The sequence below is a fragment of the Somniosus microcephalus genome, chromosome 34, assembly GCF_052327205.1.
Source record: "Somniosus microcephalus isolate GS21.2 chromosome 34, FLI_Smic_1.0, whole genome shotgun sequence".
Classification (NCBI taxonomy): Eukaryota; Metazoa; Chordata; class Chondrichthyes; order Squaliformes; family Somniosidae; genus Somniosus; species Somniosus microcephalus.
The window spans coordinates 14,593,523-14,616,408 of NC_141020.1; the positions used below are offsets into that span (position 1 = coordinate 14,593,523).

The 22,886-nt window shown below is 52.3% G+C and overlaps 1 protein-coding gene across 1 annotated transcript in view; it reads right to left on the minus strand.

Moving 5' to 3' along the window:
- The window catches only part of sptbn4b (spectrin, beta, non-erythrocytic 4b), a 361,255-nt gene that overhangs the window by 230,001 nt on the left and 108,368 nt on the right, over positions 1 to 22,886 (minus strand). Inside the window, exons 14-15 of the mRNA XM_085973416.1 lie at positions 16,154 to 16,291; positions 2,636 to 3,392 (exon numbers count right to left, since the gene is read on the minus strand). Coding sequence (XP_085829542.1) covers positions 2,636 to 3,392; positions 16,154 to 16,291 — 895 coding nt within the window. The remainder of the gene's footprint in view (positions 1 to 2,635; positions 3,393 to 16,153; positions 16,292 to 22,886) is intronic.

Below are 22,886 nucleotides of genomic sequence, written 5' to 3' on the forward strand. Positions count from 1 at the left end.
CTAAACCAATTGTCTGCCATAGCTGTTCAAGTCTGCGTCCCTTGGACTTAAGGGAGCGAAGCTGAGTGCCGTACCAGGGGAATTGGCCAAGGTGAGAGACAGTAATGGTTTTAATAGGAACTAGGGCATCAAAGGTGGTGGTGAGGGTGTGGTTGAGCAGATCAGTAGCTACAGAAATGTCATGGTGAATGGAGGGCCAAAGGCTGGACAGTTGGGATTTTGTGAGTGCAGTTGTGAGTTGGGAGAGTTTTCTTTCTGGGGTGGACACAGAAGGAAGTAGGGTTGGTGGGGTGGGTGGAAGGGTGATGTGGGTGGAGAGCGATACGAGGAAGTGGTCAGAGATGACCTTATCTGCAATTGACACGATGGGAGTAGTGAGGCCACGAGAGATGGCGAGGTCGAGGGGGTGGCTGTGAATATGGGTTGGGGAGTTTACATGGAGGGAGAGATTAAGGGAGGATAGGAGGCTAGTGAACTCAGAGGAGAGAGAGCATGATGAATTAAGATGGAAGTTGAAATCACCAAGGATGAGAAGTCGTTTGGTGCAGAGGCTGAGGGGGGAAAGCAGTGAAGATATCTCGGTGATAAAATTTTTATGGTACTTGGGTGCGGGGTAGAGAATGAGAATTCTGAATGAGAGGTGAGAGGGGTGAAATAAGGTGAGATGCTCAAAGGAGGAGAAAGTGCCGGAGGAGTAGGGGGACAGACCAAGGTGTGATTTGGTGATGAGAGCCACACCGTCACCACGGCGGTCTGAGCGGGGCAAGTGGTGGAAGGTATAGCCAGGCGGGGAGGCTTCATTTAGGGGTAAGGTGTCATCACCCCTCAGTCAGATTTCCGTCAGGGCCCTGATGTCGATGCAATCATCCACAATAAGCTCATGGATGGCAAGGACCTTGTTCGCAAGTGAACAGAGGGAGATGCGGAGAGGGTCGGTGATGGCTGATCCACTGTCAGAGTCCAGAGGGTCAGCTCTGGAAGGGGTGAGTTGGACGTGGAGGAGATTGGCAAGATTAGCCCCCAGTGGGCGCGCTGGGCGGGAAGGTCGGCGAGAGAGTAGGATGGGACAGTTGGGGTAAGGCGGCAGCGACGAGTGCCTCGATGGGCCCTTCGGAGGATGCCAAGGGAGGCACAGACTGAAGCTGTGGGCTTATCTAGCAGGGAGTCAAGCCTGGGACGACAGCAGGAGAGTAGGAACATTGAAGAGTAATGAAGGGTTGGGGTGGGGATTTTGGAGGGCAGAGTACCCGAGAGAGGGGCGATGAAAGGAGGCATGACGACAGGAGAGAGCGGTCAAGGAGGGATAGAGAGAAAAGAGAAAGGGGAAGAAAAATGTGGAAACAGAAGTGATGGGCTCGGGCCAAAGCTGATGGCTGCTGCTAGGCTGGCAGTTCCATAAGGAGCTCTTCATTGCTTCACCTCCATCCATGGGAATCTCCGCCATCCCTTGCCCTTTCTCTCCCAAATCTCCTCGCTTCCACTGTTCAAGTTCCCCTGGCTCCATTAGTTGGTGCACTTTAGCCCTAAATACAAGTTAACTACAGGTTACTGCTGTGTTAAACCGCCATTACCCACCCCCCGCCCCCGTGCCTGCTCTCTGCTTCTCTCACCGAACTGCTGAACTTCTTCTCAAATTTGATTTCCGAATTCCTGGACTTCCCTGGACATCAGGACTACGCTCCTGCACTGGACTATGCCGTAAGACTCATCTGCTATGTCTCTTGATTCTGCTGCTAAAAAAATTTTAAGTAACTTTGGCCATCGACAGCCCTCCCCCCACTGTTGCTGTTTCTCTGCTGAGCTGGCTGACTCGTTGTACTGGTTTTTCAGCTTTGCCAGACGCTGGCTAGTGGTTTTACATTTTCTCCACTGCTTCTGATCAACGGTGACCTCCAACTTCGCCATCATCTTTCTGCACCGCAACCGATTCTGCACATCTCCTGGATTCTCAATCCCACCGCAATAACCTTCATCCTCCAATTCGCTACCCTTCAAATAGCTTCTGGAGTTCACTCGCCCGCTACACCTGTCTCCGAACTTGGACAACAGTTCGTCGATGCTCCATGCCAACTCCATCTTACCTACGTCAAATTTATCCCTCCACGGGATCTCTGACTTTAACTCTGGACTCCCTACTATTGTCTCCAACCTATCCCTGTTACTACCAGGAAATATGCATCCCAATATTTGCTACATAAGCAGGCCTTGGTAACTTCAGTTTTCCCTGTGTCCATTCTGTCCAATGTGGCTGCTTCACACTCTGGGTGACCCATTGTTCACCACTGTCACACTCTGAGATGCCCACTATTTATCACCATTACACTCTGGTCAGAGGGCAGGTCGGAGGCCCGGTTGGAAAGCAGGTCGCAGGGCTGGTAGGGGGGCAGGTCAGAAGGCAAGTGGGACAGCAGGATGGAGGGCAGGTCACAGGGCAGGTGGGAGGGCAGGATGGAGGGCAGGTCACGGGCAGGTGGGAGGGTGGGTCGCAGGGCCGGTAGTAGGGCAGGTCGCAGGGCAGGTCACAGAGCAGGTGGGAGGGCAGGTCGCAGGGCAGGTGGGAGGGCAGGTCGGAGGGCAGGTCGCAGGGCCGGTAGTAGGGCAGGTCAGAAGGCAGGTGGGAGGGCAGGCTGCTCACCTGGCTGTTCAGAAAGGCCTCGGCCTGCCTGACATCCCGCAGGAAGAGATGGTAAATGTGCGACTGGAGCAGCACCTCCTGCCTGCACTCCCACATCTGCTGCAGCTTCTTCCAGCCAACCTGCAGCTTCTGCAGCCACTGCTGAATGGAGAGCAGGGGAAGCTCTGCTTCTTCCAGGGACACCAGCTCATTCACTGCGAGAATCTTCTCGTAGTCCTCTTCATGTTGGCTAATTTCCTCTTTCAGCGCCTCATGGTATCTGAGAAGAGCCTCGGCCTCCGCCAGCGAGTTGGGCAGTTCCTCGGACACGACGGCTGCCTGTGTCAGGGCGAGCCACGACAGGAAGCTATCCAGGTCTTGAATAAACTGCTGCAACTTGCTGGCGACACTCAGGGAATCCTCGCAACCTTGTAAAGCTCGCTTCAGCTGCTCCCACTCCTCGCTAATTTCCTCGAACTGGATTAGGATTTCCATAGCCTGGCCGGGGTGAGCTGCTGCCAAACGTTCTGCCTCCAGCTGCAGAACAATCAGCTTGGGCTCGATCACAGCGAGGGCGCCCTCCATGGTGGACAGCTTTCTCTGGAGAGCGATCACTCCCCCGAGGTCATTGCCAAGGTACTGAGTCGACTCGATGGCTTTCCTCTTCTCGCTGATCTGAGACTTGATCTCGTTACACTCCAGTAAGTAACTCTGAATACACAGCAGAGAATTAATGGTCTTCTTTTTACTTTCGACCAGCTGCACAATCTGGCCCCACCTGCAAAAGGAGCACAATTAACGTTGGCAAAATATTCCCTCCATTGGTCAGCTGACAGTCAAGGGCCTAAAGTAGATGGGCTCTGGATTGTGCTCACTCAGCCAATCAGGCCCTGCAAATGGTACAATGGTTCACGCACGGTATGATTAGCCCCTGCCGCTGGTAGTGCCCATCCCGCCCAAGTACCTGCTCCGCCGCTCCCTTCACAGACTCTTCCACCACTGCCAGATAACAGCACCGAGAGCCAGGATGGGAAACACAGCATGGAAGTCCATTGCTGCTGGAGCTCAGGGCTCACACTATCCATGGTGACCTCCAGTGAGACGTGCCTCAGTATCTCTGTGAGGCACAACAGAGAGCCGAGGGTCGAGGGACACAGTCTCCCGTACACAGTGTGTAAAACAGAGAGCCGAGGGTCGAGGGACACAGTCTCCCGTACACAGTGTGTAAAACAGAGAGCCGAGGGTCGAGGGACACGGTCTCCCGTACACAGTGTGTAAAACAGAGAGCCGAGGGTCGAGAGACACGGTCTCCCGTACACAGTGTGTAAAACAGAGAGCCGAGGGTCGAGAGACACGGTCTCCCGTACACAGTGTGTAAAACAGAGAGCCGAGGGTCGAGAGACACGGTCTCCCGTACACAGTGTGTAAAACAGAGAGCCGAGGGTCGAGGGACACGGTCTCCCGTACACAGTGTGTAAAACAGAGAGCCGGGGGTCGAGAGACACGGGGGTAGATTTTCCCTAAGCTGTCGGGAAGGAGGCGGACTACAACATTCGGGTTTTAGTCCCGCCGACATCGACGTCCGGCCAATCCGCGCGATTTTCCCTTGATTGACCTTGTTGAGCCCGCTGGCGGGCTCAGCAGGCCAATTAAGGGCCACCCGGCAACAGGTGACATCACAGACTGAAATTTCATCTGTCAAGAGTTCTTGACAGATGAAATATCAGCGTTTCACAGCTGTTTGAAGCTGCCAAACACTGACACTCTGACTTCTAACCTGAATCCTTCTACACAGACTCAGTTAGAAGTCTCACTGGCAATGAAAGCTGAAGGCTGTCACTTTTGACAGATCGCAGCCATTTTGCTTTCAGTGCCGGCTGAGTGATGGACTCCCGAAACCTAGAGGAAGAAAGGCTGTTAAGGCAAGTACAGGTAATTTAAACTTCTTTACACATTTTAGACACACCAAACACACTTACCTTTGCACTCATGCACCCATCACTCACCTGATCACCGACATCTCGACCCCTCTAAGTCCTTCAACCCGACGGCCCGCCTGCTCTAACCTGGCGTGGTTTGCAGCCGTCGGGAATCCCACACGACACCCCTCAAAATAGGGATTAGGCTAAAAACTGCCTGTTAACTACCTGTTAACAGGCAGTTAATTGGCACTAATCCCTTCCCGCCTCGGGTCGGCGGGTCCCAGTGCGGGGCGGGTACCCGCCTTCTCTGAAACTTACGTGGAGGCGGGTTTTGGGCGGGATGGTGTCGGGACCCCCGATTTCAGGATTTTCCCCCCCCCACACGCCTGAAACTCCGCCTGACGGCTCCAGGAAAATCTACCCCACGGTCTCCCATACACAGTGTATAAAACAGAGAGCCGAGGGTCGAGAGACACGGTCTCCCGTACACAGTGTGTAAAACAGAGAGCCGAGGGTCGAGGGACACGGTCTCCCGTACACAGTGTGTAAAACAGAGAGCCGAGGGTCGAGGGACACGGTCTCCCGTACACAGTGTGTAAAACAGAGAGCCGAGGGTCGAGAGACACGGTCTCCCGTACACAGTGTGTAAAACAGAGAGCCGAGGGTCGAGAGACACGGTCTCCCGTACACAGTGTGTAAAACAGAGAGCCGAGGGTCGAGAGACACGGTCTCCCGTACACAGTGTGTAAAACAGAGAGCCGAGGGTCGAGAGACACGGTCTCCCGTACACAGTGTGTAAAACAGAGAGCCGAGGGTCGAGAGACACGGTCTCCCGTACACAGTGTGTAAAACAGAGAGCCGAGGGTCGAGAGACACGGTCTCCCGTACACAGTGTGTAAAACAGAGAGCCGAGGGTCGAGAGACACGGTCTCCCGTACACAGTGTGTAAAACAGAGAGCCGAGGGTCGAGAGACACGGTCTCCCGTACACAGTGTGTAAAACAGAGAGCCGAGGGTCGAGGGACACGGTCTCCCGTACACAGTGTGTAAAACAGAGAGCCGAGGGTCGAGAGACACGGTCTCCCATACACAGTGTGTAAAACAGAGAGCCGAGGGTCGAGGGACACGGTCTCCCGTACACAGTGTGTAAAACAGAGAGCCGAGGGTCGAGGGACACGGTCTCCCGTACACAGTGTGTAAAACAGAGAGCCGGGGGTCGAGAGACACGGGGGTAGATTTTCCCTAAGCTGTCGGGAAGGAGGCAGACTACAACTTTCGGGTTTTAGTCCCGCCGACATCGACATCCGGCCAATCCGCGCGATTTTCCCTTGATTGACCTTGTTGAGCCCGCTGGCGGGCTCAGCAGGCCAATTAAGGGCCACCCGGCAACAGGTGACATCACAGACTGAAATTTCATCTGTCAAGAGTTCTTGACAGATGAAATATCAGCGTTTCACAGCTGTTTGAAGCTGCCAAACACTGACACTCTGACTTCTAACCTGAATCCTTCTACACAGACTCAGTTAGAAGTCTCACCGGCAATGAAAGCTGAAGGCTGTCACTTTTGACAGATCGCAGCCATTTTGCTTTCAGTGCCGGCTGAGTGATGGACTCCCGAAACCTAGAGGAAGAAAGGCTGTTAAGGTAAGTACAGGTAATTTAAACTTCTTTACACATTTTAGACACACCAAACACACTTACCTTTGCACTCATGCACCCATCACTCACCTGATCACCGACATCTCGACCCCTGTAAGTCCTTCAACCCGACGGCCCGCCTGCTCTAACCTGGCGTGGTTTGCAGCCGTCGGGAATCCCACACGACACCCCTCAAAATAGGGATTAGGCTAAAAACTGCCTGTTAACTACCTGTTAACAGGCAGTTAATTGGCACTAATCCCTTCCCGCCTCGGGTCGGCGGGTCCCAGTGCGGGGCGGGTACCCACCTCCTGTGAAACTTACATGGAGGCGGGTTTTGGGCGGGATGGTGTCGGGACCCCTGATTTCAGCATTTCCCCCCCCCACACACGCCTGAAACCCCGCCTGACGGCTCCAGGAAAATCTACCCCACGGTCTCCCATACACAGTGTATAAAACAGAGAGCCGAGCGTCGAGAGACACGGTCTCCCATACACAGTGTGTAAAACAGAGAGCCGAGGGTCGAGAGACACGGTTTCCCGTACACAGTGTGTAAATCAGAGAGCCGAGGGTCGAGGGACACGGTCTCCCGTACACAGTGTGTGAAACAGAGAGCCGAGGGTCGAGAGACATTGAATGGCGGAGCAGGTTCGAAGGGCCTAATGGCCTACTCCTGCTCCTATTTCTTATGTTCTTATCTACCTGGTCTGCTAACTTCAGGGATATGTGGACATGCACTCCAAGGTCCCTTTGTTCCTCTACAATACTCAGTGTCCTACCATTTAATGTGTATTCCCTTTCCTTGTTAGCCCTCCCCAAATGCATTACCTCACACTTCCATTTGCCACTGTTCTGCCCACCTGACCAATTTATTGATATCTTCCTGCAGTCTACAGCTTCCTTCTTCAGTATCAACCACACAGCCGATTTTAGTATCATCTGCAAACCTCTTAATCATACCCGCTATATTCAAGTCTAGATCATTGATATATACCACAAAAAGCAAGGGATGTTGAGATACCGCGGCAAACGTGGGAGTCGAGACCAGAGCTATTGAAAACACAACTGCTTTATTCTAACCACATGGTAAACAGGAACTAGAAAAGCCCGCGCATCCACTTAAATACTTCCCAGACAGGAAGTGCTCCCGGCAGCCTGTCCCTGCGGGAAACAAGTTGCTGGAGGAAAGGGCCCCCGGCTGGGGGCTTCTGCTTAGACCGTCCGTGCCGCCGTGAGCAGATTATGTCCAGTGGTGGCGTGTCGCCACAGGGACCCAGTACTGAGCTCTGCGTACCGCACTGGAAACAGCTTTCCAGTCACAAAAACACCCATCAACCATTACCCTCTGCTTCCTGCCTCCAAGCCAGTTTTGAATCCAACTTGACACTTTGCCCTGGATCCCATGGGCTTTTAACTTCAGTTCATTTAATTAAATATAAATCTGGAATAAAAAGCTAGTATTAGTAATGGTGACCATGAAACTATCGGATAAAGCACATGGGATTGGGGGTAAGGTACTGACTTGGATAGAAAACTGGTTGGCAGACAGGAAGCAAAGAGTTGGAATAAACGGGTTTTTTTCCGAGTGGCAGGCAGTGACTAGTGGGGTACCGCAGGGATCGGTGCTAGGACCCCAGCTATTCACAATATATATTAATGATCTAGACAAGGGAACTAGATGTAATATCTCCAAGTATGCGGACGACACAAAGCTGGGTGGGTGTGTGTGCTGTGAGGAGGATGCAGAGAAACTTCAGTATGATTTGGACAGGTTGGGCGATTGGGCAGATGCAGTATAATGTGGATAAATGCGAGGCTATCCACTTTGGTGGCAAAAACAGGAAAGCAGATTATTATCTGAACGGCAATAGATTGGGAAAAGGGGAAGTGCAACGAGACCTGGGTGTCCTTGTGCACCAGTCGCTGAAGGTAAGCATGCAGGTGTAGCAGGCGATTAAGAAGGCAAATAGTATGCTGGCCTTCATAGCGAGAGGATTTGAGTACAGGAGCAAGGATGTCTTGCTGCAGTTGTACAGGGGCCTTGGTGAGGCCACACTTGAGTATTGTGTGCAGTTTTGGTCGCCTTATCTGAGGAAAGATGTTCTTGCCATGGAGGGAGTGCAGTGAAGATTCACCAGACTGATACCTGGGATGGCAGGAATGACGTATGAAGAGAGATTGGGTCGATTAGGCTTGTATTCGCTAGAGTTTAGAAGAATGAGAGGGGATCTCATTGAAACTTATAAAATTCTAACAGGACTAGACAGACTAGATGCAGGAAGGCTGTACCCGATGGCAGGAGAGTCCAGAACCAGGGGTTACAGTCTAAGGATAAGGGGTAAGCCATTTAGGACTGAGATGAGGAGGAATTTCTTCACTCAGAGAGTGGTGAACCTGTGGAATTTTCTACCACAGAAGACAGTTGAGGCCAATTCATTAAATATATTCAAGAAGGGAGTTAGATATATTTCTTAAGGCTAAAGGGATCAGGGGATATGGGGAGAAGGCAGGGACAGGGTACTGAATTTGGATGATCAGCCATGATCGCACTGAATGGCGGAGCAGGCTCGAGGAGCCGAATGGCCTACTCCTTGATGCGCTATCAATTACTCATAAAAGACTGAGAGTTAAGAGAGTAACTAAAGGCTTTTATTAACAAAAGAATGAAGGTCTGCCTCGAGTGGTCGACCAGTCCAGAATACAAAGGGGGCTGGGGAGCAGTCACCTTCATACTAGGACTTGTGGGAGGAGTCAGCCGAGGCATGTCCAGGCATGTACACAGTGGAATACAAACAGTGGTTTACCACATTCACCCCTTGTTTAAAATTGAGTCCGGCGGGGTGAAGTGTATTAAAAGTTAGTGTATTGGAGTCTCTCCGGAGGTCTTGTCTGCCGCTGTGATCGGCGTGGCGACGGCAGGGGTAGTGGAGCTTCCGGCGTCGAGTCCCGCGTAGGCTGTGGCACAGGCGTGTCGTCCTCGTAGGTGTCGAGCGGGTCGCTGGGCCCAGGCCTGCCGTCTGCTGGGGCTGGATATCGGATCGTGGGGGTGGGGTGGTAGTGAGTAGTGGGTTACTGCGGCCCCCGAGGGTGCAAGGTCTCTTATGGAGACTGTGTCCTCCCGCCCGTCCGGGTATGCAATGTAAGCATACTGGGGGTTGGCGTGGAGGAGGTCGACCCTCTCGACCAGGGGGTCCGTTTTATGGGTCCTCACGTGCCTTCTCAGTAGGACCGGCCCTGGGGACGTCAGCCATGGCGGTAGCGATGTCCCCGATGTGGACTTCCTTGGGAAGACAAACATTTTCTCATGAGGGGTGGCGTTAGTGGCAGTGCAGAGCAGTGACCGAATAGAGTGGAGCGCATCGGGGAGCACATCCTGCCAGCGGGAGGTTGGAAGGCCCCTAGACTTTAAGGCTAGCAGGGCGGCCTTCCAAACTGTCGCATTTTCTCTTTCCACCTGTCCGTTCCCCCGGGGTTTGTAACTGGTGGTCCTGCTTGTGGCAATACCCCTAGTTAGCAGGTACTGACGGAGTTCGTCGCTCATAAACGATGAGCCCCGGTCGCTATGGATATAGCTGGGGAAACCGAACAGGGTGAAGAGGTCGTTCAGACATTTAATGACCGTGGCACTGGTCATGTCCGGGCAGGGGATGGCGAACGGGAAACGGGAGTACTCATCAATAATATTGAGGAAGTACACATTGCGGTCGGATAGGGGAGAGGCCCTTTAAAATCAACGCTCAGGCGCTCGAAGGGGCGAGTGGCTTTTATCAGGTGGGCCGTGTCTGGTCTATAAAAGTGCGGTTTGCACTCAGCGCAGACTTGGCAGTTCCTGGTCATGGTCCTGACCTCCTCAATGGAGTAAGGCAGGTTGCAGGCCTTGATGAAGTGGAAGAACCTGGTGACCCCCGGGTGGCAGAGGTCATTGTGGAGGGCCCGCAGTCTATCGATCTGCGCGCTGGCGCAGGTGCCACGCGATAGCGCATCCGGGGGTTCATTGAGCTTCCCGGGCCGGTACAAGATCTCGTAATTGTAGGTGGAAAGTTCGATTCTCCACATCAAGATCTTGTCATTTTTGATTTTGCCCCTCTGCTTGTTGTTAAACATGAAAGCAACTGAACGTTGGTCAGTGAGCAGGGTAAATCGTTTTCCGGCCAGGTAGTGCCTCCAATGACGCACAGCCTCCACAATCGCCTGGGCCTCCTTCTCAACAGCGGAGTGTCTGGTCTCCGGGCCTTGGAGGGTTCGTGAAAAGAAGGCCACGGGTCTCCCCGCCTGATTGAGGGTAGCGGCCAGGGCAAAGTCGGACGCGTCGCTTTCCACCTGGAAGGGGATGGATTCGTCCACTGCGTGCATGGTGGCTTTGGCAATGTCTTCCTTGATACGGTGGAAGGCTAAGCGGGCCTCTGCCGTCAAGGGAAAAGAGGTGGACTTGATCAGCGGATGGGCCTTGTCCGCATAGTAGGGGACCCACTGGGCATAATAGGAGAAAAACCCTAGGCACCTCTTCAGGGCCTTGAGGCAGTGGGGCAGTGGGAGTTCCATAAGGGGACGCATCCGGTCGGGGTCGGGGCCGACGACTCCGTGTTCCACAACACAGCCAAGGATGGCGAGGCGGTTTGTGCGGAATATGCACTTCTCCTTGTTATATGTCAGGTTCAGGAGTTGGGCGGTGCGGAGGAATTTTTTCGAGGTTTGCGTCATGGTCCTGCAAGTCACGGCCGCAGATGGTCACATTGTCCAGATATGGGAAAGTGGCCTGCAACGCATTTTGATCTACCATCCGGTCCATCTCCCTTTGGAAGACGGAGACCCCGTTGGTGACACCAAAGGGAACCCTAAGGAAGTGATAGAGGCGGCCGTTTGCCTCAAAGGCAGTATACTGGCGGTCCTCAGGGCGGATAGGGAGCTGGTGGTACGCTGATTTCAGGTCAATGGTCGAGAAGACGCGGTACTGCGCGATCTGGTTGACCATATCAGCTATGCGGGGGAGTGGGTAGGCGTCCAGCAGGGTGTAGCGATTTATTGTCTGGCTGTAGTCGATGACCAGGCGCTGCTTCTCGCCGGTCTTAACGACCACAACCTGGGCTCGCCAGGGGCTGGTGCTGCCCTCAATAATCCCTTCCTTCAGGAGCCGCTCCACTTCGGTTTTAATGAAAACCCTGTCCCCGGCACTGTATCGCCTGCTCTTTGTGGCGATGGGCTTACAGTCGGGGGTGAGGTTAGCAAACAGTGGGGGGGGGGGGTGACTCTGAGTGTGGAGAGGTTGCACCTGGTGCGCGGCGGGCAATTTGGGAGCTGCTGGCTGCGGACTGTGAGTGGGGGTAGGGGTCCACCGTACGCCATCGTAACACTTTTAAGGTGGCACTGAAAATCTAACCCCAGCAGGACGGCAGCGCAGAGGTCGGGCAGGACCAGAAGTTTAAAATGATCGTACACGGTCCCGTCTACTACGAGTGTCACTACGCAGTAGCCGCCGATGTCCGCCGACTGGGACTCGGAGGCCATAGAAATCCGCTGGTGCGCAGGCAGGACTGGGAGAGAGCAACGCCGCACCGTGTCGGGGTGGATGAAGCTCTCCGTGCTCCCAGAGTCAAAAAGGCAGATTGTATCGTGGCCATTTACCTTAATGTCCATTGTGGAGCTGGCCAGCTGGTGCGGTCTCGCTTGGTCCAGTGTAACGGATGCCAGCGTAGGGGTCGGTGTGTCGCTGCGGGTATCAGATGAGGCGGTGTTGGGGGCCTGCTGTGTTCCGGCTGTCGTCCAAGATGGCGGCGTCCATGATCCCCATGTGGCTGGAGGCGTCCAAAATGGCTGCTGTACCGGTGGTTCGCACATGGCCGGGGAGGCCCAAGATGGCGGCCCGCATGGCCCACACGCGGCGCTGCTGGGGTTCGGGGTGGCTTTGGCCCTGCAGACGTTAGCGTAGTGTCCCTTCTTCCCGCAGCCCGAGCAGATCGCGTTTTTCGCCGGGCAGCGCGCTCTGGGGTGTTTTGCCTGGCCACAGAAGTAGCATTTCTGGCCTTGGGGCACTGCTGTCTGGCCTTGGGACACTGCTGCGGTAGTTGGGCCGTTGCTGGGGTGTGGCTGGGGTGGCACGGCGCTATGAGGCGGTCCTACCGTGTCCCAGGCTATCATTCCCCGCGGCGTCCACGGTGCAGAGGAGTAGGCATCCATGCCCCGGTAGGCTGCATCCAGTGATAGTGCGAGTTCAGAGGCCTTGTTGAGGTCGAGGTCACTCTGCTCCAACAGTCGCTGTCGGGTGTAATTGGATCTGTGGCCCGCTACAAAAGCGTCCCGGATAAGTTCCTCTGTGTACACGGCGGCCTTTACATCCTTACAACCACAGGCCCGGCCAAGCACAGACAGTGCCTGAAGGTATTCCACGGTCGATTCCCCAGGTTGTTGTTTACGACTCCCCAGAAGGTGCCTGGCGTACACTTCGTTCACTGGGCGCGTGTACTGGTCCTTGAGGAGCTTGATAGCGTCCGCGCACGAGGTCGCGTCTTGGATGACCGAGTACACTCGGTGGTTCACTTTGGAGGTCAGGACATCCAGTTTGTCCTCGTCCGATTTGATTGCTGCGGAGGCGGTCAGGAATTTTTCGAAACACTTAAGCCAGTGAGTAAACTTGGTGGATGAGTCCGCCTCCCGATGATCTAAGTCCAGGCATGCTGGTGTGAGGATCTTCTCCATTATAAAAATTTGTTAATAAAATTGATGCGCTATCAATTACTCATAAAAGACTGAGAGTTAAGAGAGTAACTAAAGGCTTTTATTAACAAAAGAATGAAGGTCTGCCTCGAGTGGTCGACCGGTCCAGAATACAAAGGGGGCTGGGGAGCAGTCACCTTTATACTAGGACTTGTGGGAGGAGTCAGCCGAGGCATGTCCAGGCATGTACACAGTGGAATACAAACAGTGGTTTACCACACTCCTGCTCCTATCTTCTATGTTTCTATGTTGTAAAAACTCTTTTAATGTCCTTTAGGGAAGGAAATCTGTCGTCCTTACCTGGTCTGGCCTATATTTGATTCCAGACCTACAGCAATGTGGTTGACTCTTAACTGCCCTCTGAATTGGCCTAGCAGGCCACTCAGTTGTACCAAACCAGTACAAAGAAGTATACTAAGAATAAAACCAGACAAACTACCTGGCATCGACCTCAGCACAGGACACGACAAAGGCACACCCAGCCCAGTCGACCCTGCAAAGGAAATCTGCCGCCCTTACCTGGTTTGGCCTATATGTGATTCTAGACCCACAGCAATGTGGTTGACGCTTAACTGCCCTCTGAAATGGCCTACAAAACCACGCAGTTGTAACAAACCACTACGAAAAGCAATAAGAAGAATAAAACCAGACGGACCACCCGGCATTGACCTAGGCACCAGCTATGGGCACGGCAATGGCACACCCAGCCCAGTCGACCCTGCAAAGTCCTCCTCACCAACATCTGGGGAGAGCTGTCCCACAGACTAGTCAAGCAAAAGCCTGACATAGTAATACTCACAGAAGCATACCTTTCAACCAATGTCCCGCCTTCAAAAGCGCCACATGGGCAAAATCCAGCCCATTGATGTTTCCCTTGGCTGGGGAGTCTAGAACCAGGGGCCACAGCCTCAGGATAAAGGGTAGGCCATTCAGGACTGAGATGAGAAGAAATTTCTTCAGAGGGTGGTGAATCTTTGGAATTCTCTACCCCAGAGGGCTGTGGAGGCTCAGTCATTGGGTATATTCAAAACAGAAGTCGACAGATTTCTGACTAGTAAGGGCATCAAGGGACATGGCGATTAGAATGGAATTGAGGCAGAAGATCAGCCATGATCTTATTGAATGGCGGCGCAGGCTCGAGGGGCCGAATGGCCGACTCCTGCTCCTATTTCTTAAGTTCTTAAGTCCCAGACTCCTCCATCACCATCCCTGGGTATATCCTGTCCCACTGGCAGGATAGACCCAGCAGGGGTGGCGGCACAGTGGTATACAATTAAGGAGGAGTGGCCCGGGGCGTCCTCAACATTAACTCCAGACCCCATGAAGTCTCATGGCTTCAGGTCAAGCATGGGCAAGGAAACCTCCTGCTGATTACCACCTACCGCCCTCCCTCAGCTGATGAATCAGTACTCCGCCAAGTTGAACACTGAGAGTAGCAAGGGCACAGAATGTACTCTGGGTGGAGGACTTCAATGTCCATCACCAAGAGTGGCTCGGTAGCACCACTACTGACCAAGCTGGCCGAGCAGTGAAAGACATAGCTGCCAGTCTGGGCCTGCGACAGGTGGTGAGAGAAACAACACAAGGGAAAAGCCTACTTAACCAATCTGCCTGTCGCAGATGCATCTGTCCATGATAGCATTGGCAGCAGTGACCACCGCACAGTCCTTGTGGAGACGAAGTCCCGGCTTCACACTGAGGACACCCTCCGTCGTGTTGTATGGCACTGCCACCGTGCTAAATGGGATAGATTCAAAATAGATCTAGCAGCTCAAAGCTGGGCATCCATGAGGCGCTGAGAGAACGACGGTACCTGCAGGAAGCGGATCCATGCTAGCCAAATGCTAGCCTCTCTAGTATGCTGTTATTGAGGAGCGGATCCATGCTGGCGAAAGCCTAATGTTCTTCTCTGCTAGTAAGATAGCCGCCGGACCAGATTAAAGAAACAACAGAGACATCGCACAGTGCTCTGTCCAGTGACTGAATTTGGTAATATCCTGCGGAACTGTAAATTACTGTCAGTTAATACAGGAAACTCTCGATTTACCGGCACCTAAATAACCGGAAATCTCGGTTAACCGGCAAAATTCAGGAGTAGGTTCAGGTAAGTTTTATTACTTGCCTTCCTCGATCTGTTGCTGTGCAAGGGTGTGGCTGCAGCTGTTGCTAAGCTACAGAGACGCTTGGAACTTGTGGCCATTGTTCTGCACCTGTTGCTAAGCAACAGGGTTTGTTGCTTTATACGGAGCTCTCAGCTCTCCGTATCTTTTACTATAGCGTTCGGTTATCCAGAATTTTTGATGAACCGGCACCACGTCGGTCCCGTCGGTGCCAGATAAAAAAGAGTTTCCTGTATGTCTTTGCCGGCTGTATTGATTTCCATTGTACATCCCATGAACGAATAAAAAAAAAAGTCGAGATTTACTAGAATGGTACCAGGGATGAGGGGCACAGATTTAAGATGATTAGCAAAAGAACCACAGGCAACAGGAGGAAACATTTTTTTTTACAGCGAGTTGTGATCTGGAACGCACTGCCTTAAAGGGTGGTGAAAGCAGATTCAATAATAACTTTCAAAAGGCAATTGGATAAATCATAGAATGGTTACCGCACAGAAGGAGGTCATTCGGCCTGTTCAGCCCATGCCGGCTCTCTGAGAGCACTTCAGCTAAGCTATGAAGAAAAAGCAGGGGAATGGGACTAATTGAAAAGCTCTTTCAAAGAGCCGGTACAGGCATGATGGGTTTAAAGGCCTCCTTCTGTGCTGTGCCATTCTAAGGTGACTCCAGATGTGCCTGTACTCTGGAATAAGCTGTCCAGAAATTCCTCCCCGTCCCACATGTGTCAGAGTGTCTGTAACTCGCACTCCAACTCTGGGCCGGTGTATCTCAAGGCAGAGATACTTCCTACAGATGTGGCAATCTGGGATAGTCTCAGTGTCCACAAACTCCCACATACTACAGTCCTGACACACTGTCTGTGCTGCCATTTATAATCTTTATCTACTTATTGATTAGCAGTAATTTACATTTAGAACTAATAGAATCACTTGAGATATAAATTATACTGAACAGATGGATTTACTTGATTTCAGATTAATTTGTAATTAATTCTTGATTCTGTATATTTACTACATTTTTTAGTCTCCCCTTAACTCCTAATTATTATTTATTTATTATTCATGTTTTCCAGATTTTTATTTAATGCAATCCGGAAACTCTAATGTTGGTATCCTCTACTTAGACCAGGCTGTGGGTAACAGACAATACCTGCTGTTGAGGTGGTCCTGGCAACCCCTGACCTCAGTGGCACTGGGATGTCCATTCTCCACCAGCTGCTGCACGATTTCATTCACCTCCACAACACGAACCAACATGCTGTTCATCTCCTGATCCAGACTCTCAAACCTACAGAAAGAGAACAATCCACTGAGACAGGTGACATTCAAACACCGAGCTGCAGACAGGACTTGTCCTCTGAAGGCGCGCTCACCAGTACAATTCCCAACATGGAGCCCATCCCTGGGGCTGGAAAACCATTTCTCACTGAGATACCTGTGGCCCCGTGTACCAGGCGATACCCGGACTCAGTCCCAGGCCCAGCTCTGTACCCATGTACCAGGCGATACCCGGACTCAGTCCCAGGCCCAGCACTGTACTCGTGTACCAAGCGATATCCGGGCCGAGTCCCAGGCCCAGCTCTGTACCCGTGTACCAGGCGATACCCGGTCTCAGTCCCAGGCCCAGCACTGTACTCGTGTACCAGGCGATACCCGGACTCAGTCCCAGGCCCAGCACTGTACCCGTGTACCAGGCGATACCCGGACTCAGTCCCAGGCCCAGCTCTGTACCCGTGTACCAGGCGATACCTGGACTCAGTCCCAGGCCCAGCTCTGTATCAGTGGCTCCACACTCACCAAGTCCCAGTCATGCCCTTTACTACTCCCACGAGCATCCTGTATTACCTGAGCACATTCCCAACCCCTGCTGTAGGAGGACCGTCCCAATACACTGCTCCAGACAGGGCGAAGCAAGAGGTGCATGGTTTGGAACTCCAGAACAGACATCTGGGAGGGGAGGGAAGGGGAAGAGACGGTACCAACGACATAAGTAGGACAAAGAAAGAGGTTCTGCTGAGGGAGTATGAGCAGCTAGGGGCTAAATTAAAAAGTAGAACCACAAAGGTAATAATCTCTGGATTACTACCTGAGCCACGTGCAAATTGGCATAGGATAAATAAGATTAGAGAAATGAACGAGTGGCTCAAAGATTGGTGTGGGAGAAATGGGTTTTGATTCTTGGGGCACAGGCACCAGTACTGAGGTAAGAGGGAGCTGTTCTGTCTGGACGGGCTTCATTTGAACCAGGCTGGGACCAGTGTCCTGGTGAATCAAATAACTAGAGCTGTAGATAGGGCTTTAAACTAAATAGTGGGGGGGGGGGGGGGGGGAGGGATCCGCTGAGCAGAAATTAAAAAAGTCAAAGAAAAATGAGAAGGCAAAAGTGCAGGGTAGCGATAGGGGTAATGATAACCAGAGTGTGACAGGATGGGACAGAGCGTATACACATAAGAGTGCATCAGAAAGAGGGGTCAGAGTAGGGAAAAATGGTAAAAAGACAAAATTAAAAGCTCTATATCTGAATGCACGCAGCATTCGTAACAAGATAGATGAGTTGACAGCACAAATAGAAATAAATGGGTATGATCTGATAGCCATTACAGAGACGTGGTTGCAAGGTGACCAAGGCTGGGAACTGAATATTCTGGGGTATTTGCCATTTCGTAAGGATAGGCAGAAAGGAAAAGGAGGTGGTGTAGCTCTGTTAATAAGGGATGAGATCAGTGCAGTAGTGAGAAATGATATTGGCTCAGAAGATCAAGACGTAGAATCAGTTTGGGTGGAGATAAGAAATAATAAGGGTAAGAAGTCACTGGTGGGAGTGGTCTACAGGCTCCCAAACAGTAGCCACACTGTAGGACTGTAAGAATAAATCAAGAAATAATAGAGGCTTGTAAGAAAGGTACAGCTATAATCATGGGAGATTTTAATCTTCATACTGATTGGACAAAGCAAATTGGCAAAGGTAGACTTGAGGAAGAGTTCTTAGAGTGTATGCGGGATGGTTTCTTGGAACAATATGTTGTGGAACCAACCAGGGAGCAGACTATTTTAGATCTGGTAATGTGTAACGAGGCTGGATTAATTAATGATCTCGAAATGAAGGATCCTCTTGGGAAGAGTGACCATAGCATGGTAGAATTTCAAATTCAGTTTGAGGGTGAGAAAGCTAGGTCTCAAACTAGTGTCCTGAACTTAAATAAAGGTAATTACAGGAAACTTTGGTTTATCCGGAGGTTGTATGTCCGGAAACCTCGATCTAACGGCAGAAATCAGCAGCCGTTTTGGTTAGGTTTTTTTTCTTCTCCTAGCATTTTTTTAACAGTCAGGCTCTGGAAAGCGTCTCTGTAGCTTAGCAACAGCTTCAGAGATGCTTCCAAGGTACGGGCCGAGTGTTTACAAGCTGTTGCTAAGCAACAGTGTTTGTTGTCAGATACGGAGATGAAAACCTCCGTATCCTTCAACATTAGCGCTGGTCTATCCGGAAGTTTTGATAGATCGGCAGCAGCTCGGTCCCGTCGGTGCCGGATATCGCCAAGTTTCCTGTACAAAGGTATGAAGGCAGGCTTGGAAAATATATTACAGGGTAAGATTGTAGAAAAGCAGTGGCAAACATTTAAGGAGATATTTCATAACTCTCAGCAAAGGTATATTCCAGTGAGAAAGAAAGACTCTAAGAGAAGAATGAACTATCCATGGGTAACTAAGGAAGTAAAGGATGGTATCAAATTGAAAACAAAATCATACAATGTTGCGGACAATAGTGGAAGGCCAGAGGATTGGGACATTTTTAAAAACCAGCAAAGGACGACTAAAAAAATGATAGAGAGAAGATAGCTTATGAGAGTAAGCTAGCAAGAAACATAAAAACAGACAGTAAGAGCTTCTACAGGTATATAAAAAGGAAGAGAGTAGCTAAAGTAAACATTGGTCCCCTAGAGGATGAGTCTGGGGAATTAATAATGGGAAACAGGGAAATGGCGGAACTTTGAACAAATATTTTGTATCGGTCTTCACGGTAGAAGACACTAAAAGCATCCCAATAATGGATAATCAAGGGGCTATTGGGGTGGGGGGGGAACTTAAAGCAATCACTATCACTAGAGAAAAAGTACGAGGCAAACTAATGGGACTAAAGGTGGACAAGTCCCCTGGACCCAATGGCCTGCATCCTACGGTCTTAAAAGAGGTGGCTGCAGAGATAGTGGATGCATTGATTGTAATCTACCAAAATTCCCTGGATTCTGGAGAGGTCCCAGCGGACTGGCAAACCGCAAATGTAACGCCCCTATTTAAGAAAGGAGGGAGACAGAAAACAGGCAACTATCGACCAGTTAGCCTAACATCTGTCATCGGGAAAATGCCGGAGTCCATCATTAAGGAAGTGGTAGCAGGACATTTAGAAAATCATAATGCAGTCAAGCAGAGTCAGCATGGTTTTATGAAAGGGAAATCATGTTTGACAAATTTGCTGGAGTTCTTGAAGGATGTAATGAGCAGGGTGGATAAAGGGGAACAAGTAAATCTCATGTATTTGGATTTCTAGAAGGCATTCGATAAGGTGCCACATAAAAGGTTACTGCATAAGATAAGAGCTCACAGGGTTGGAGGTAATATATTAGCATGGATAGAGGATTGGTAGCTAACAGAAAACAGAGAGTCAGGATAAATGGGTCATTTTCAGGTTGGCAAACTGTAACTAGTGGGATGCCGCAGGGATCAGTGCTGGGGCCTCAACTATTTACAATCTATATTAATGACTTGGATGAAGGGACTGAGTGTAATGTAGCCAAATTTGCTGATGATACAAAGATAGGTGGGAAAGCAAATTGTGTAGAGGTCGCAAAGAATCTCCAAAGGGATATAGATAGGCTAAGTGAGTGGGCAAAAATCTGGCAGATGGAGTATAATGTGGGAAAATGCGAGGTTATCCACTTTGGTAGGAAAAATAAAAAAGCAAATTATTATTTAAATGGGCAGAGATTACAAAATGCTGAGGTACAGAGGGATCTGGGGGTCCTTGTGCATGAATCACAAAAGGTTGGCATGCAGGTAAAGCAAGTAATTAGGAAGGCAAATGGAAAGGGAATGGAGTATAAAAGTAGGGAAGTCCTGTTACAACTGTACAGGGCGTTGGTGAGACCACACCTGGAGTACTGCATACAGTTTTGGTCTCCTTATTTAAGGAAGGATATACTTGCATTGGAGGCAGTTCAGAGAAGGATCACTAGGTTGATCCCTGGGATGAAGGGGTTGTCTTATGAAGAAAGGTTGAGCAGGTTGGGCCTATACTCATTGGAGTTTAGAAGAATGAGAGATGATCTTATCTATATCTATCACTATATATATAAATCGGTCATTCTGTCTGTCCTTCTGTCTGTCTGTCCTTCTGTCTGTCTGTCCTTCTGTCTGTCTGCAGGTGCGCGTCTGGGCGGCTATGCGCTTGAAAGTTACAGGGCGTACCTACGCGTGCGTTACGTCGAAAGAAAGCTTACCTTTCCAAAACGGTTTTAAGCGTATTTACGTTTCGGCCGGGCTAAAATCGCGCCCGCGGTATCCGAAAAACCTTAACGTTCCGCTCATTAGCATCTCATTATCCGCTCATTAGCGACAGAGTGACCTCGAGCTCGACCAATCGTACGCCGGGTTGCTGGCGTGTGCCGCCGGGCCAATCGGTGCGTGTGTGGGCGGGCCTTATCGTTCTGAACCGAGGTGAGTCGCCGCCATCTTGATTCCAAACTTTTCCTTTCTTTTTCCCGCTTTCTGCGTCCTTAAAAAAAACGTTGCTTTTAAAACACATATTGTTGTTCAAAAAAATGATTTAGAAAGTAATTAACTATATCTCATCTCATTAATTTTCCTACCTTTCCCCGTTTTTCCAGGTAGGCCTCCACGCCTCGGCGTCTCCTCCGCACCCACGCCCGAGCTAGGCACCTCCCGGCCCCACTCGAAGGCTGGAGGGGCGGGCCTCAGCCCAGCACCGCTACCTTACTAAAGGGTGCGCGCGCGCGCAGCAGGAGCAGCTGAGACGCGGCGTCTCTCTCTCTGGCTCGGCCGGGGGGCGGGGCTTGGTCAGCGTCAACGGTTACCCTGGCAACCGGGCCCTCTGGCCGTCTCGCACAGCCGCAATCTTGAAGCCAGCTCGGGAGGCCGGTGCTCGGAAGATCGCGCCCCGGAGTTCGGTGCTTGGTTGGTGGGGGGGGGCGAGCCTCGGGGGGGGGGGGGGGCGAGCCTCGGGGGGGGGTGGGGGGGGCGAGCCTCGGGGGGGGTGGGGAGGGGCGAGCCTCGGGGGGGGGTGGGGGGGGGCGAGCCTCGGGGGGGGGTGGGGGGGCGAGCCTCGGGGGGGGGGAGCCTCGGGGGGGGGGCGAGCCTCGGGGGGGGGTGCGAGCCTCGGGGGGGGGGGGGTGGGCGAGCCTCGGGGGGGGTGGGGGGGGGAGCCTCGGGGGGGGGGGGGGTGGGGGGGGCGAGCCTCGGGGGGGGGCCAACCTCTGGAGTTCGGGGGGTGGGGATCAGGGGGCCCGGGAGTTTGGGGGGACGGGGATCAGGGGGCTCGTGGACTCTCCCCCTTCCCCTCCCCTCCCCCCCCCTCCTCTCCGCCCCCCCCTCCCTCCTCTCCCCCCTCCCTCCTCTCCGCCCCCCCCCTCCCCCCTCCTCCCTCCCCCCGCCCCTTCTTCCCCTCCTCCTCTCTCCTCCTCCCCCCTCCTCCCCTCCCGTCCCCCCGCCCTCCCCTCCCCTCCCTCCCTTCCCCTCCCCCCCGCCCTCCCTTCCCCTCCCTGCCCCCCGCCACCCCTCCACCGCCGCCCCTCCCCCCCCTCCCCCCTCTCTCCCCACCCCTGCCTCCCTCCCCCCTCCCCCTCCCTTCCTTTTCCCCCACTCCGCCCCGCCCCCTCTCCCCCCGCCATCCCTTACCCCCCTATCCCCCCCGCCCTCTCTTCCCCCCGCCCGCGCTCTCTCTCTTCCCCCAGTCGCTCTCTCTCTACCCCCCAGTCGCCCTCTCTCTAACCCCCAGTCGCTCTCTCTCTTCCCCCCGTCGCTCTCTCTCTTCCCCCCAGTCGCTCTCTCTCTTCCCCCCAGTCGCTCTCTCTCTCTCTCTTCCAACAACAACATGCCCTCGAAAAAGCCTCGGCACCGCCGGGGCACTCCAGCTAGTCTATATATATAAATCGGTCCTTCTGTCTGTCCTTCTGTCCTTCTGTCTGTCTGTGTCTGCAGGTGTGCGTCTGGGCGGCTATGCGCTCGAAAGTTACAGGGCATACCTTCGCGTGCGTTACGTCGAAAGAAAGCTTACCTTTCCAAAACGGTTTTAAGCGTATTTACGTTTCGGCGGGCTAAAATCGCGCCCGCGGTATCCGAAAAACCTTAACGTTCTGCTCATTAGCATCTCATTATCCGCTCATTAGCGACAGAGTGACCTCGAGCTCGACCAATCGTACGCCGGGTTGCTGGCGTGTGCCGCCGGGCCAATCGGTGCGTGTGTGGGCGGGCCTTATCGTTCTGAACCGAGGTGAGTAGCCGCCATCTTGCTTCCATCTTTTTCCTGCTTTCTGCGTCTTTCTTTTCAAATATACATTTCCAGCAAAATAAAATTCAATTTATTAAATTCTTTTAAAATAAATCACTCATTTCTAAATATTTTATCTAACCTGAACATTCCTTTTCCTACCTTTGCCCGTTTTTTTCTTAGGCCTGAAAGCCTGGGCCTTTCTTGCCCAGCCAGGCCCGAGCTAGGTAACTGGGCTGCTGCGAAGCTCCTCACCCCCCCCCCACCAGTCTGTCTCTCTCTCTCTCTTCCCCGCGCCTCCTGAATGCGCGGGGGAAGAGGCCCGGCGCACGCCGCTTTTGGAGACTTCAACTCCGTGACAGGTAAGGAGGGCCTTCGTTCA